At 40.0% G+C, this 15,981-nt stretch overlaps 1 protein-coding gene across 3 annotated transcripts in view; it reads right to left on the bottom strand.

Moving 5' to 3' along the window:
- Positions 1-3,588: 3,588 nt before the first annotated feature.
- Positions 3,589-15,981, bottom strand: part of RASGEF1A (RasGEF domain family member 1A) — a 157,293-nt gene continuing 144,900 nt past the window's right edge. For all 3 annotated transcript variants that reach the window (XM_017746388.1, XM_008642814.2, XM_017746389.1), the window contains 9 exons: positions 13,055-13,276; positions 12,696-12,770; positions 12,360-12,452; positions 10,627-10,729; positions 10,247-10,326; positions 9,474-9,665; positions 8,265-8,388; positions 7,926-7,998; positions 3,589-6,246 (listed from right to left, as the gene is read on the bottom strand). In XM_017746388.1, the coding sequence (XP_017601877.1) occupies positions 6,222-6,246; positions 7,926-7,998; positions 8,265-8,388; positions 9,474-9,665; positions 10,247-10,326; positions 10,627-10,729; positions 12,360-12,452; positions 12,696-12,770; positions 13,055-13,276 (987 nt within the window). In that variant the 3' untranslated portion in view covers positions 3,589-6,221. The remainder of the gene's footprint in view (positions 6,247-7,925; positions 7,999-8,264; positions 8,389-9,473; positions 9,666-10,246; positions 10,327-10,626; positions 10,730-12,359; positions 12,453-12,695; positions 12,771-13,054; positions 13,277-15,981) is intronic.

Below are 15,981 nucleotides of genomic sequence, written 5' to 3'. Positions count from 1 at the left end.
AAGGCAGTGGCAGCTGTGCCCAGGCAGCAAAGTCACAGCTGTGAAACAACTGGGGAGCTTCTGTGAGAAGCAGGGGGAAAATGATACTCTGCCAGTGTGATGGATGTGGAGGAGCCAGGAGGTGAAGCTGAGCAGAGCTGTGGAAACACGAGCTAACAGGCACAGCACAGCTTTGGCCCTGCGAGAGCCCGAACTCTTTGACATATTTCCTGCAGCCTTATGCAAGCTTAAGTGCCCTCTTGCTGACTTCATTACAATCCATGGGGAAAATGATCATGTTAAAGGGATAGGCTGAAGCAAAAATAAAACCCTTTGAGATTGCTTGGTGCTCAGGAACGTTTTGGAGAGCAGCTCTGAGACAGCTTTGGCTACTCTCAGGTTGCAAGTCACAGCCTTTCCTGGGCCACACAGGTACTGGAGACCAGCTGGGATGGTGTTCTGGCCTGTAAATGCATCCACAGAGCAAATGTCAGAGGTGGGGAGGGTTCTGTTTGTGTGCTCTTAAAAACCTTGCAAAAGTGATTTTTTTTTTTGGCTGCCAGGTTCTTGTGAAATTCTTTTTGGAATACTTGGCTACTCTGAAATTTTTTAGTAGTAAAGTGAGGGAAGAGGTGTATAGAAAAACAGAATGGACTTGTTTGCATCTGCCAAAGTATTCATTGCTTGCTTGGATTTTATGTTTTTGAAATATTTTAGGAGTGGTTTTTTTTCTTCCGAACTGAGATCTGCTCTTCAACAGTGAGCTATTATATCCCCAGACAACAATTGTTCACTGTTTCATTAAATTCTGGTAGTGCCATAAACATTCAAGATTTCAGTCAACTCCATCACTTCCAACTGTGTTTGCTGAGTCCCCCAGTGCTCTGTTGCTGTGATTGATTATATGTTGTACTTTTTTCTTTGATTTAATAAATATTTGTGGAGGTGGAGTGTTGTTAGTTGTATTAGTGTTGTATCTTCTTTGAATTGAATGTAAACAAATGGGTGTTGTGTAAATATTTTAAAGGCAACTTTCAGTGTTGACACTGATGGATAGCAAGATGCCATGAATTTAATGTCTCAGAATCAGAAGAGGCCGTAGTGTGCTCATGTGACAGGGATTAAAAAGATGTTAAGTTATTTTCTCTGTAATGAGATTATGTTGGAACTCCTTTGGCTTCTGCCCCCAAACAGAATCACATTACTTTTAAGATTGCTCCTGAATCTGAAGAAGCTAGATAAGATTAGAAATACTAGAAGCCAATTTCCACTAAATTTCAAGTTTCTGCTTTTCTGCCTTGGATTAGGTGAGGATGTTTGAAGCTGGTGCTTTGGTTTGTGTTCAGCTTTCTTTCAATCCTATAAAATGGTCTCCAGGCCTAGTGCTGAAGTGGGTTTGTAAACAGGACTCCTCTGTGTGGCCACAGACCTGGGTTTTGACTTTTTTGTGTGTGTTTAGTTTTGGTTTTTGTGGGAGGTTTTGTTTCCTGGTAGGTGCTACTAACAGTTTAGAGTAACTATGTAATGTTTTTGCCAACCCCTGTTTTTTATAGGGATTCTCTGTTTAAGTGCCTTTATTATTGTCAGGAGCCTAAGTAGCTGATATTGTAAAGTCTGCATCCTAATAGATCAGAAACAGTGTATTTATTGGTTGTTGCATTTCCTGGTGGTTTGAATTTCTTCCTCATTCACACCTCTTAAGGAGAGGGCAGATTATGTCTCACACTGTCCAGCACTCCCTGCTTGCAACAGGACTTGATTGCTTTTTAAATATTTCATTAGAAAAATAAACCAATATTCCTAAGTTATCTTACAGCAATCAACTGCATCCATCTTCTGTGCAAAAGCTGAATGTGCTATCCAGAAGCCATAAAAATGCTGGCGTCGAAAATTGCTTATAACATTGGACACACTAGGAATGTTTCAGTTTTTTATTGCTATTATGTTGGAGAGATGTTTATAATTTATGTTGTACCTCCAAGTCACTGCAGAATAATACCCCCAAGTGTGGTTTCTCTCTCTTCCAAAGACCACCTTGGGAAGCAGTGAAGGACAGCAAACCTCTGCACTGTCAGGGAACCTCTGTCAGAGCCCATAGAAATGTGCTGGAACCTCAAAACATTCCCAGTTATCCCTGCCTTGCCAGGGACAAGCATGAAAGGAAGCATTTGAAAGAAGCTACTATTTGCATGCTTTCTGGTCTGGAAACTTCCTTGATGACATGCATTAACAGTTGTAGATTCATTCTTTCTGCAATTTGATTTTTTTTTTTTTTTAAGGTATCTTGCTGTCCACACAGCCCTATTCAACTGCTGCAGGGAACAAGCTCAAAACTGTGCTTCCACACACTGCCTGTGGGCCTTTATGGTTAGCTGGGAAACTGGGGCTGCCCTGATAAAATTACATACATTGAAGGCTGAAAAGGGAAAATATGTCAGCACATCGTCAAAAGAATTACTGATTTCTCTCCAAAAGTATACTAATATTGGTTGGCAGCTAACTGCTCAGCTGAATTTTGCCCATGAGTTATTTGCTAAAAGAAAGCTGTTTCTCGGGAATTATTAACTTGATAAATCAAATTGCTGCTAACATAACTAAGGGTACCTTACTGGCACTGAGCTACTGCTTGTCACCCTGTGTTGTGCTCTAGTGGCAGTGAAGTGCCTGGAAAGCAATTTTATTGTTTACTCTTATGCCTGTGTAAATAGCTAATTTATCCTAATGACTGGATGGGACATAATTGGAAGTGAGTTTTCAGGGACGCAATATTCGTATTAATTACGAGTGTGAACTGGCCATCAGGAAGACTCTTATCTGCTCGATCCTCTTAATGCTGCTAAACATCATTATCTTTTCTAATGAGCTGTGATGACTGAGCCTAGCACTGCTCAACTCTGTGAGGCTGCTCTGGTTACCAAAACCGTTTCCCTAGAGAGTTTCCAACACACCAAAAATGCTTACGGGGCTTTCCAGAGCTCCTGCACTTCCAAGATGTAATTTTTTTTTTTTCCCCAAGGCTTATATCCCTGAGAAAGGAAGTGGCACTGGGGCAGAAAAGCTGGATTTTGCTTACAGCTCTGTGCTTGTCTGTGCTCTGTGTGACCTTGGAGAAGTGGCTTTGCTTCTGTACAGCAGGGCATGACAAAGGGTGGTGGTTGCAACCAAAGGTGCTGGGTTGTTGAAATGGCAACGGAACCTTGCCACAGGAAGCCCTGCAGTCTGCTGCAGCCAGCAAATGTTCCTGTGCTCTGCTGTGCAAAGACAAATACAGGGAGGAAAAAATGAAATTCAACTCTTAGGACACAAAGTGTTTTTACACAATGGAACTGTTACACACTTCCATTGAGAGAACAAAAATATTCTGTAGCACAGACCCTATCAAATCCATAAAATACTACTGCAGAGAGAGTATTAGAAGTGGCAGCATATCGTTGCCTTAGTGTTGCTCTTGCCTTTGTTGGAAGACATTTAAATATTTCATACTATAGCTTTTCATGTCAGAAAGAAACCAGTTGGTTCATTTGACCATATTGACTTCCACACCTCCTTCAGCTTCTGGGTTGTGGTTTGATACATTTACAAGTGAAAAATAACAATGGAAAAAGTTAATCATGGTTGAAGCAATTTCTTTTTTTTTATTAATGCAAGCACATCCAGTCAAACACAGAATATCCTGCTTTATGGTACAGCTTTATATTTAGCATTTCAGCTCAGAATAGCAAAACACAGTATTTAAGGAATGTATCAAACGTAGGGAGGAAAAATAAAAGGGAACCAATGTAGATACTGCATGGATTTCAAGTATGTACTTGGACTGATTGACCGGTGAAGTGCACATTCATGTGAAAGCTCTTTTATACATTTACAGAAAGTGTTCTAAAATTGCATTTCAAATATATATTTTTTTCTTAAATTTTAAGCATCCCTTTTAAACTTCAGTTCCATAAACAAAGCTGATATACAATCCCTCGTATAGTGTCTGACAATGTTACTAACTAGAACATCTCTGAAAGTGCAAAACACTGTAATAATACAGTATAAATATTTTTACTGGAATCCAGGGCTGAAGGCCAGCACTTCAGCACAGGAAAAATAGCAGCAGGTAATAAGAATTATCCCTTCCCCTTTCCTGGGCTGTTCTTGTTAGTAGTTAGTATTCTACTTCTTCCTTCCTCATGGTGTAACTTGCTTTTGTTTCTCTTTGATGCCAATGCTATGGGAATAGCGAAATGGTGATTTGTCTCCCTTCCTTACCTCAACTTACTCCTCCAATTTTAAGTATTTGCCAAGGGGGAAGTCAAAGAGGGAAAGCTCTTTTTAATTTTTCACCGTACTCCAGGGCCAATAGAGCAAATTTCTGCTCAGTGCTTGCAGATGCTTCATCAAACAGTGGCACTGCTCTTGGCTGTAGGCACTCAAGCAAGGAGAGTCTGCTGGACTGGAATAAACCAGACCCTCAGTCCAGCAAGTCTTGCCCCTTCTTCAACAGAAGGCAGAATAACGTAAATACCATCTACCTAGAGCTGGTCATTTTTAAATAAGTCCTTGCAGAGGTCCTCTGCAAGGCTGTGTTAGGGAGGCTGTAACCACTGTCAGCTCTAGAGGAACTGTTTTTGTTGGATTTTTGTTGGTTTGTTTTTGTTTTTTCTTTTTAAAGAAAAAAAAAGAAAAGCCCAGTCTAATTATCTGGCTTGAGTTATTATCATATATTCAGCCCTCAAGCCTTCAGAGAAAAATTACTGGAAAAGTAGGTATTTGTGGGTAATAATTTGTTCATTGGACAAAATAAGTTTTAATCTGAGCCTATTTTTTTTTTTCTTTCTCAACTCAGAGATCAGATGATGAAGTCCTAACTATATTTTTTTTCTCCCCTGGAAAGGAATACCTTGAATCTTGACAAAACTCTCCAGGTACTTAGATATTCAAATTAGGAGTAAACTCAATACTAAAAGGAGAAATTAGAAATGGCAAGCATCAGTGGGTTTGCAGATCGCCTTTGGTACTGACTTGTTCAAAGGTGACTAATTTCTTAGAGTGCTTGCCCTTAGATTTCAATGGGTTCTGTCCCAGACAGTTAATCATGGCTTTGCAAAAGACTAGAAAAAAACTTACATTCTAAACTGGTCTTTGTTTTAGCTGTCTGTAAGTACAGACTGAACTTTTCAAAGGAACCAATGGAATTAAATGACCAATTCATGGTGAGGAAATTCTTTGGAAACTTTAGCCTTAACTTCAAATTAGACATCTGAGTTTACTTCCCTTTCCCTGGCCCATGCTGATTTTTTTGTTTTCCAAAACTTCTTTTTAAACAAACATATTAGGCCTGTTTTTCAGAGATTATAATCTAGGTTAGACATTCTTCTCTTCAAACAAAACAAAAAAATTCCCTGATTTTTCAAAAAGAAAACACAAACTATTCTGACAGCCAGAATTTAAAGGATAGTTCCCAGAAGTATTAAAACTTAGACATGTGTGCATCCCCACATGTGCAACACACACATACTCACACACAAACGCACAGACCCCAGCAGTTACCCCCTCTTATCTCTTGAAATCATGTAACAAAAATAGGTTTGCTGCACCATCAGTGTTACAGGCAGGTATACTCTACTTCATGTGCCATAATTCTCCACTTATTTAAAAAGTACATTGTAGCTGGTTTCGAGACATCCATATTTTTATTTCCCTTACTTCCAGCCCAGCGTCAGAAGGTACAACTACACAAGCTCAGTACCTTGTAAGGCACTAATTGCTGATGGAGGAGAGGAACAAACACTTGTGAACATCTGTGAACAATTCTGCTGATTTGAAGGAGAGCCTTCATTTCAAAGCTAGGGAGACATACTGAGTGTTCTGTAGGATACTGGTCCAATGGGGTATTTAACCTGAACACTGGCTTCAGTTAGGATGTGTGTTTGAACTTGTATTTGTTTTGGTGGAAGTAATAAAAAATAAAAATTTGGATGCTGATAGAATAAGATACCATCTCCCATGATACATTTAATCTCTGAGAACAGGGCCCTGCCCTTATATTTAAAATAAAAACCCAAAACCCTTCAGTAAGTGCCTTAAGGTTGACATGTGAAATATTTACCACATTTTATTTCATAAAAGTTACTGTATATACAAAACAGACCTCATCCAGTGAGGTCTTTCTTAGCTCAGTCCAAAGTCTTTCACTCAGGTTGTAAAAACATGTCCATTAGATGTGCTTCAAAGTCTGCAAATCGGATCCAAAAATCTCAGGCTCTATTAAGCAGAGTTGTCCTAAAAGACAAAAAAATAAAAAAAATACAATTATCTTTTCTGTCACAATGAAGTTTTTCAGTTTTGGCAATAGATCTATCTTGCATCATTAGCTGAAAGCCTCTCTTCAAGGGATAGATTTTCAACTGCTAGAAACTGGAATAAATCTGTGCATTTCAATAAAGATGCTGACATTAAATGAGATGAAAATTTAACTTGCATAACTTTACCTCAGGCCCTTAGGATGAGCTCAGGCATGTAACATGTGTTCCTCTGTCATCCTAAACTGCTGCAGGCTGAACATTGTTGGATTTCATGCAAGGTGCATTGCATGGAGGTTATAAGTGAAAAGCTCATGTGGACATCCTAAGAAATGCTGGGATCAGTGGGAAACAGTGTCTTGTTTAGGACAGCAAAGCCACAATGTGCCTCGACAAAGCTCAGGGCGTGCAGGCTTTGTTCATTCTCTGTCTGGAACAGATCTGTTAGATTTTAATGTTTAGCATGACTTACAAATCTCTCTGCCTTGGCCTCAGTATTGGAAAAATTCTAATTAATTGATCTCGTCATGTACATGGGACTGGTGCTTCCTATTCTCAGAAGGATGAGGAGTCTTTGAAACTTTATTCCTTAGGGGAGGCTGACAATTAGCATTTTCCTAGAAATTTTCATCCTTTTATATCATTTGTTGTGGGAACCTAGAATTCAGAGAATATTTCTCTGCCTGTTTTGGAAGGTTTTACCCCCCTGAACAGTACTAGTTTTGACCTTTGTCCATGGGAAAATTTTCCCAGCCTCTGGGAAGAATTAGAATCTACAATGGTGTGAATTAGGTGATAGAATACCATGTGAGATGATCACAGGGTGAAAAATTTAGAGGTTTTAGGTCTATTTGAATAGTAAATAGATAGAAGTAGAAAACCTCAAAATGGAGGATAAGTTGTAGTTAAAAGCTTCTTTCTCCTTCTTCACTAACTCCATATTTTGCAGCAATAGTGGTTTGGGATGATTGGATACAGAATTCCACAGTTCCTGTCTACGTGATTTAGGAACTTGTTGGACAATGGTAAAAAAGTGAAAATATCTTGTGTTTTAAGCTTTCATTGGGTAATTTACCTTTAAAAAGGCTGTGAAATCTTGATAAGTTGTCTTCTTGCTGCATTCTCTGCTCTGTGCTATATTTAAGCCATGCCAGTGGCTTGTACTCCTTAGATAAGAATTAATAAACACCTAAGAGGAGACTGAGAAGCATGAAGTCCCATTTGCCTCCTTTTTTCTCCTGGCAAAACTCTACCTGTCTCCCCCATCAGGGAAGACAACAATTAATGACACGGACAGCTTTAATTTGTAAGTGCACAGCTACGATGAGAGCGCTCTCTTAGCATCTCTGTAGGTTTGCTCCCCTGAGAAAATGATGTCTGAACAATGCTACAAATGCAGATTATTTTACTGTATTTGATAGCCTAAACAAAGGATGTTCTCTGTCACAGTCCCAGCAGTGACCTTGCAGCCTCAATAGACCTGGCTGGAAAAGCTGTATCAAAATCCAAGCCCCACTGGTTTTTTTTCAGGTTTAAATTTTGAAGGAAAAAAACCTGTATTATGGTTTTAAGCTGGGTAGCAAATAGGACAGAAAAAGCTAATGGTCACAGGCTTCTGTGTGTCTGCAGAAAGACTCATGTTCTGAGGAAGCCTCATACCTGAGTGTTTTCCAGCTGTCTTTTTCCATGTGGTTTTCTGGACCTTCACTTTCAAAAGATGCAATGAACAGAGCTGGTAAAAAAAAAAAAAAAAAAATCAGATACCTGAGCTCTTTAACCGAAAAAAAAAAATCTAATGGTTAAAATACAGGAGATATAACTTTGCAAAAATATAATGAAATTTTTCCTCATCAGAAGCCAATGCAACATTTAAGTGTTTTGCAACACTTATCAAATTACTAATAAAATATGATTTTGCATGTTAGTATTTTTCATCTGCGTATTTTGTCTGTATTTTAACATGTAGAAAGACTCACAATGTTCAATAAAGGATTTTACCTTCTTCACTATAAATAGGTGCTGTGAGTAGATAACTCTGGATTTTCTTGTCTTTTTCAAAAGGACACTCAACCTGCTTCCATGTCAGGAAATCATGAATCTGTCTTGAAATCTCCCAGAACTTCTGCATGAAGTAATTAAAAGAATATTATTAAAATAGCATTTGCTTTCTTTGAAATATTAGAGCTTCTCAGTCTTATTCTTTTTATGCTGCTTCTTACCGTCCCTTACTCAGACTTACATGGAATTGTCACAGCACCAAGCCTGACAGAATTCAAGAAGCATTTGGACAATGCTTTCAGGCACATGATGTGACTCTTGAGGGTGGTGCTGTGCAGCCTGTGGGTCCCTTCCAACTCAGCATATTCTGTGATTCCTTGTTATTCTTTCTTCTTCTGCCTCCCTTCATCTCCCCCTCTTGCTGCTAATTCCTCATCTGTTATCAGCTAACCATCTGATCTTCTGCCTCCAATTTTTTTCACCAACCTTTTCTTCATATATAATGGTGCCTATTTTCTGCATTGAGTGTCTACACTAGCCTGTGACTGGAGCTGGACAGTAAATAGTTTTTATTTGCTTTACTTTTTACATTTCTATACTTCTATTTAAATGAAATGTGACATACCTGATTTTCTCATAAAGCACTCTCCGAATTTAGGAAATCAAAATAATATATAGAACATTTAGGTACTCTTTCCTTCCTAGGATTTTAAGAAATGTACAATTAATTGGGGTTTGTCCTGTATGTTCTGTGTGACCCCTCCACCTACACAGCTTCAATGTTGACAAAATTTTGTCAAGAAGCACTTTTGATGGGCTGTGGTCTTTTGGACGTGCCTGTTTATTAACTGGGGAGAGAGAACCCAGCAGCTGTAGAACCTTCCTTGCAGACCTGATAAATAACATTTGCTGGCTGTGTGTAGTGTTTACAGCTAGCTAAACTGCAATCAGCTAAGGATGATGACTCAGGCTGAAGTTACCTTTTAAATTTGATCAGATATCATGGCTTGCTGCCACAGAAAAGCAACTGCTGGCTTTCCTAGAAATTTGATTTAAATCAGCTCCCCTAGACAATGATACCACCTTGTCTGGATCCCATGGGCACTGAAGGAATGGGTAATACAACGACCCAGAAGTCCGAAGCTGGGAAATGCTCACAGTACTCCAGGTTTACGTGGCAGTGCAGTTTCTGTCGGAGCAGAGCCCTACCTTGAAGTTGATCTGCCCGTTGGGCAGGCGGTTGGTGTGTATCTTGTGCAGGAAGTAGATGTCTTTGATGAAGAGGTTGAACACCGGGATGACGATTTTCTCGCGGCTGCTGTTGGCGGTCTGGGAGCGCTGCGCCGCTCCTTGCAGGGCTGTGCGGTAGTTGCAGAAGTTGCTGGATGGGTCCATGTGGTGCTGTTTTTATAGAGGGGGTGGAAAAGGCAGTCAGGTAATGCATGTTTCCTAAAAATAAAAAGCTTTGCTCTAACCATCAGAGTTCATTCTCCGTAACTTCATTTGGCCCCTCTTAAACTCTCACGACAGAGTACCTTTATATTACTCAGGTCTGGGTGCAAGTTCTTCTAAATTCTACCTTCATTGGAAGGAGGGTTCTGTACTGACTTTGCATCTATTCCACTAACAAAGCAGACTGAAAGGAAATCATAAATGACTCTCGGGGATAAACCAAGATTCTCCTTGCTGTCACCTCTCTTTCTGACGATGGTTCCAATTAGGTTTGGTTTGCATGCAGGTCTCCACTAGGTGGAGTCCTCTAATTAGTTTTAACGGCAGAATTCACTGGAGTGGAAACTCTGATGTGAAATGGGCAAAAATATGCTAGGAAGAAATAATCTAGAGAGTTTGAAATGGAGGAAACGGTCTCATAATGTTTATGTGCTGGTAACCACTGACAGAGGTGTCTCTGATCTCTGGCAGAGTAGCAGAGGTTTGGATGAAACTATTTGATTTCTATATAAAGTCAAAACTATACATACCTCTAAAACATCAAATTTGGCTGTTTTGACCTTGGACCAGGTTTTCTTTAACCGTGCCACAGGGCTCAAGTTCATGCCAGCTGAATGCAAAGAGAGAGGAGACAAAGAAACAACTGAGTTGAAAAAAATGCAGGGCTAATATAACTGGGCTTATGTATCAGCACATATATCATAAGATTCTGGAAGGTGTTTCAGCTTGACAATCAGAAGCTGTAGCTAAAGCTCACCTATCCACACATTAATCTGTCACTGGCAGATACTGTCCCTGTGAAAGTGTGCATGCTAATGTGGTTGGCCAATTTAGGGCAAGTATGAGCACAGTCTCACCAGTCAGGTTGTAAAATGGAGCGCCCTTTGCCATCTGTGTTAAGGGTACTCACAGATAATAGCCATCATCGAGTTGAAGTTTCCAATGTTGAAGCATTCTCTTGCCACATCAATGAAAAATTCCACCATTCTCGTACGCTGCTTTTTCTTTACAACCTGGAAAAAAACCACCGAGGTCTGTTAAGAGAGAAGGGATGGTCTGAATTTTGGATAGGCTGTCCAGCCAAAGGCACTTTTTCCAGCTAAATCTTAATATAGGCCTCAGGATAGTTTGTTAAGATTAATTTTTAATAAAACAGCAGAAATATTTGGGGTGACTACCAATTATTTGTGTAGTTGTGGGGGAGTGCAGACTTTTGTTTACACAGGGAAGTCCTCTGTGTCTTAGGCAGTTTTGCATAAACACGCTGGACACTTTCAGCAATTTCCTGTTACTGGAAAAGGAAGATAACGTGACACTGCTATCAGAAAGAATGTATGTAAAGCATTTAAACCTCTCAAGAAGGGGGGGAAAGCACTGGACAGACTTAAGATCAGGGACATGGAACTTAAATATGAGAGAAAACAATTGCCCCATCCTGCTGTTCTCATTCTGCCGCCTGTACTTCCAAAGGACCTGTTGAGAGCAGGTAGTGATGATGAGCAAATATACAAATTCCCACTCATGCAAACATGCACAGGATCAAGCAACTGATGCTGAACATCTGATTTGCAAGTTCTTTTATAAATGGTAAAGCAAAATTAATTATTGCCTGGACTGCATTCATTCATGAAAGTATTTTCCCTGTTTAAACCTAAAAGTTCTGTCTGGCTTATATAAAAATGGCTCCTAAGCAGTGACTGCAAACTCTCTGACCTAAGTACTTTAGTTTCTGTCATATCAAAAGAAAATGATTCAGCAGTTGAAGGCCTGGCTTAGCCCTCAGTGTGCTAAAACCTTTCTTTGATGGTTTACTAAATGTATGAGCCCTACCAGCCAGCTCTGGAAGTGTCTTGGTGTGCCTTTGCAATACATTTCTGAGAGCAGGAAATCTGAAGAGTTTAGGATCAGTACACTGGACTTCATGAAAATGCAGCAGGCTTTGGGATTTCCACAGAAGGGCTACTGACCAAGCAGGAATAGTGAAAATCCCATTTGATAGAACTGGAATTAATAGAAATCTAAAAAGAATAATCTAATAAGAAGCTAAAAAGAGAACACACATGAAGGAAAAAAAAAGGTTTCTGGGGCAATACACCTTCCATTTCTTTGCTTATTATATGACAGAAGTTACCTTAACCTCTAATAAGGTTATTTTCCCTCTTTTTTTTTTTTAACCTTTAAAGTAGTCCACTTTCTTTCCAGACTTTAAAAAAAGCTTATTCTTGATTTTTCTGCAGTGAATATTGTATGAACAGAATGAATGAATATAAATTTAAAATAAATATATGACAGTGCTAATGTTATCTAAATGCAGTGGAAGGACAGCTGTTTTTTGGTAAATCTGCATTTAAAGATAAGTATTTTTAAAGAATCTTCTGATGCATTTAAAAAAAGATAAATCCAGAAGAGCTCCTAACTCAGTCCACACAAGTTCCATTTCACTGCATGACTAATGCAGCTGCACAAAATTAGAGAACATAGCCTTGAACTCTTAATCATATGAGCATGCAAATAACTTAATGCTTGAATAATGCTATTATCTTTAATTGCACTGCTAATGTTTAAATCTCATTTAGACCACTGCCTGCCTCTTGTCCTTAAGGCTAGGATCCCTTTGCTATCTTGTTTTCTATGAATACCTACCCGACAAATCTCTGTAGCCACCAGCATGCTGAGACAATTGAACCAATTGTCATAGGCCTCCAAATTATAGGTTTTGGTCACATCACTTCGGCACTGTAAGAGAACAGGTCGCTCGTTAAACCTCCCCTGTGTCATGATAAAGTCAAAGTTTACCAAAGGATGAGCTTCCTCTTCATATCTTGATAAAATCCTCTTGCACATTTTTTAAGGCATGAGCTTAAAGAAGCTTAGAAAATGTCAGTCTTTCTTGCACTTTCTTGTACTCAAAATGATGGAGTACTATCCTTTACGCTGGTTCATTTTTGTTTCTTTTTCCCTCTGTACACCTTTTTGTACCTTGTGATTATCCAGGGAGTCCATGTGGCTGACAATCTGCATCAGATCCTCTGGGTAAATGTTGCTCACCCTTTCCTGTGTTTGGAGAGAGGAGAGATTGTCATTGTACAGACAAACAGAGAGTTCAGTGAAAAAAATCAAGGTTAAGAGAACTTTTTGGTAACTTTATCTTCCTACAGTGTAGGTGTGTGAGGTGCTTTTATCAGTGTACCTAATTGCTCTTGTTCATTACTTGACTTGGTATTTTGCTATTAATACACTGGAGGCTCTCAGTGAAGCCATAGCAAAATTCATATTGATGAATATATTAATATTTAGTAAATGGAAAACAGAATACTGCCCCCCAATCAGTGTCTCACCAGTTCGATGTAGGTCAGCTGCTGTGCCAGGATCAGAGGGTCACAGCACACACTCAGGATGTCCTTTTGAGTTGACTGGGGCTTGGTTTTGAGGATGGTGCCCTTGTCAGTAACGGGCTGCCGGAATTTCTCTCTGATTTCCTGGTATTGGCTCCGTGCAGAGAGGGCCATCAGGAGATTCTGTGTCATCTGGCTAATGATCTTTTTCACTGTTCCATTTTCCTAAGCAAAAGGGAGAAACAACAACTGCTGAAAACCTTTAGCTATTGCAGACATGGATCACCAGAGAATTTCTGCCTCGGAAAAATAAATGCCTATTATCCATTTTCTTTCATCTTTTCTGAGCTGATCATTCTGTGACAAATGACCTTGTCCTAAATTCCCACACAACTCCATAATGACATGGTTATGCCTGCTTGGCTGGCTGCTCTGCTCCTTTGGGTAGTGCCCCATTTCAAGGGCATCCATGTGAGCAGCTGCAGCGGGCACCTGAAAGGTGCTGGAGTTCCTTGCACAAGGCTTCCTGGAACCTCTGTGTACCAAATACCAAAAAGCTCTCATTCTGATCAGACCCACTGATGAATCCAGTCTGTCTAGCCCAAGCGGAATCCAGGGAATTCACATGATATCCAGGAATATAGCCCTAAAATATCCTGACTTAGCTTTGAATAGCTACAGCATCCAAATATTTATATAAGAGCACAATATATATCATGTTCTTGGACAACTAAAATGCCTTTCCTGTTTATCATGTGCAGATTTGAAACATAAGATTTGTAAGGATTCATTAAAAGGTAAAGCCGCAGGAACATAATCCATCTGCTCAGTGTGTTGACAACTAAGGGGATTTTTTTTTTCTGCCATTGTGTCCTATAGCCATTTCTCTGAGATCAACTCCAGAGAGCTAACTTGATCACTTTCCTAGTCCTCCATTCTGTCTGCTACTGCTTTAAGTGACCTAGGTTTCTTCTGCTGTTGGGAAAATTAATTCACCCAGATAGTCCTTCTTTTCCTCACAGAATCATTCTCTTGCTTTCATGCAAATTACTTTTCTTGAAGTTAACCACAAGGTTCACTTCTGCCAGTCAATGGGACATGCTAGAAAGAACTGCAATGAATCTGTGACCATTCAAAGGAGCCACTAATGTGCAGCGATGACTGAAATTATGTAGCAGATGTGAGAGATGATGACTACCAAATACTTGTATATTGCGTGCTATAATTAAGCAATAATGGTGTCAGAATGGGGTTTACAAGGCAATAATCTGACTCCCAAGTGAAATCAAATGAAAAGCTGAAGGCAGTGTAGCTCATCTTGAGGCTGGATTACTGCTGAACAGCAGCTGTCTGGAGTAATTTCTGATACTGTGCTACAAGTGTTCAGAAATGCCAAGGGAGCCTGGTGGAGGCAACTGAAACAAAGCAGAATTCCGCTCTCTGGTGTGCTGAGCTTCCCACTGTGAGTGGTTTGTCTTCAGCTGCTGTGCCTGACTTGCCCCCGTGTCTGGGAGGAAGCAGACTTGCTGATATGGATTGTAGAAAATGACACTTGAAGATAGGTGAGAGTATTGCAGACATTATGCAAAAGTGAACAAAGAAACTCAGACATGAAAAGCCATGGCTTACTTCAGCTATTATGAATTTATAGCATCTTAATGCTTAGACAAATGTCCTTAAGAGTTTTAACAGTTTCCTTTAATTACTAGTTTTACCCTAATTTTCCCTACCACTTTGGAAGATAAGCCAGTGACTGTACAATGATTTGTACTTGTTTGAGTTCATTTTTACCAACTTTGGGGTGCAATCCTGGCTGTAGCTTTAGCTATTTGGTACGCTGACTGATATCACTAGGACAACACCTGACTGCTTTGTGTGTGCTCTCAGTTGATTTTCTGCCTTATGTAAGAAGAACAGTATCCTTAAGGGGATTTGAAAAAGCTTTAAAATACAAAATAAACCCCCAGCCTTTACCATAATTCCACACTGAGGCATAGTATGGAGGGTAATTTGATGTGGTAACAAAAACTTAGTGTGAGAGCTGCTTGTTGTCAGCTTCAAATTAGTATTTCCTAAGGGTCACAGGGGGCACAGATCTACAATGATGGAACTTGGCTGGTAGCCTTGTTAAGGGGGTAAATATGGTGGTGCTGTAATTAATGGATGTCATCACATGCCTCGGACACCACAGCACTGAGCCATGCCATGAATACAGGTTTTTCTCAAATGACAATTATTCATACATAAGAGTGGGAAGGGAGGGGAAGAGAAAGAAAGAAAGGGCACAACTTCTTTCTAGTTCAAAGTGACAGACAAATTCAATACTAAGATAGAGACTCTAAATAAAGCCTCTGCCAAGTCCCCTTTCACAGTACTACCTCTGCCCACATGCACCCCTCTGCCCTTGTCTGCAAAGAGAAGAGAAGGCATGTTATAGTCCCATTTCCTCTTCCCTCCTGCTGAGGCACTGCCATTCTCATACAGCACCCAGGCAAACATCTTTGCTGATGCAACAAAACCAACGTGCTTCCTTCTGACTGCTTGGCAACACCTCACTCTATTGTCCCACCCCTGATTCATGCCGTGCTGTCAGACCTGTTGTTCTTCATTTTCTCTGTACTTGAATCAACAAAAACACCTACTACCACTGTCTTCCCAGTTCCTCCTAATGGTTCTATTGGCTGTTAACAGTGACTTTCCCAATGAACAAAACGTGTAGGCTTTGTGAGTGTTCTAAAAAAGCCAAAATAAACAAAAACCCCAACAACCCCCCTCCCCTGGTATAACCTTCTGTGTCCTTTAAAACCAAACCCAAAGCATCGTGTACGTGTGGATGGGTGATCGTGGGAGTACCATGACACCATTCCCCTGATGTTGGTGTGTTTTAGGGTGGGGGTCTCTGGGGCTGTGGAGGGGGCAGACGGCCCTCC

Source organism: Corvus brachyrhynchos, unplaced genomic scaffold (assembly GCF_000691975.1).
Source record: "Corvus brachyrhynchos isolate BGI_N302 unplaced genomic scaffold, ASM69197v1 scaffold279, whole genome shotgun sequence".
Lineage (NCBI taxonomy): Eukaryota > Metazoa > Chordata > Aves > Passeriformes > Corvidae > Corvus > Corvus brachyrhynchos.
Note: the sequence above shows the minus strand (reverse complement) of the source record. Positions and strands in the feature narration are given on the sequence as shown.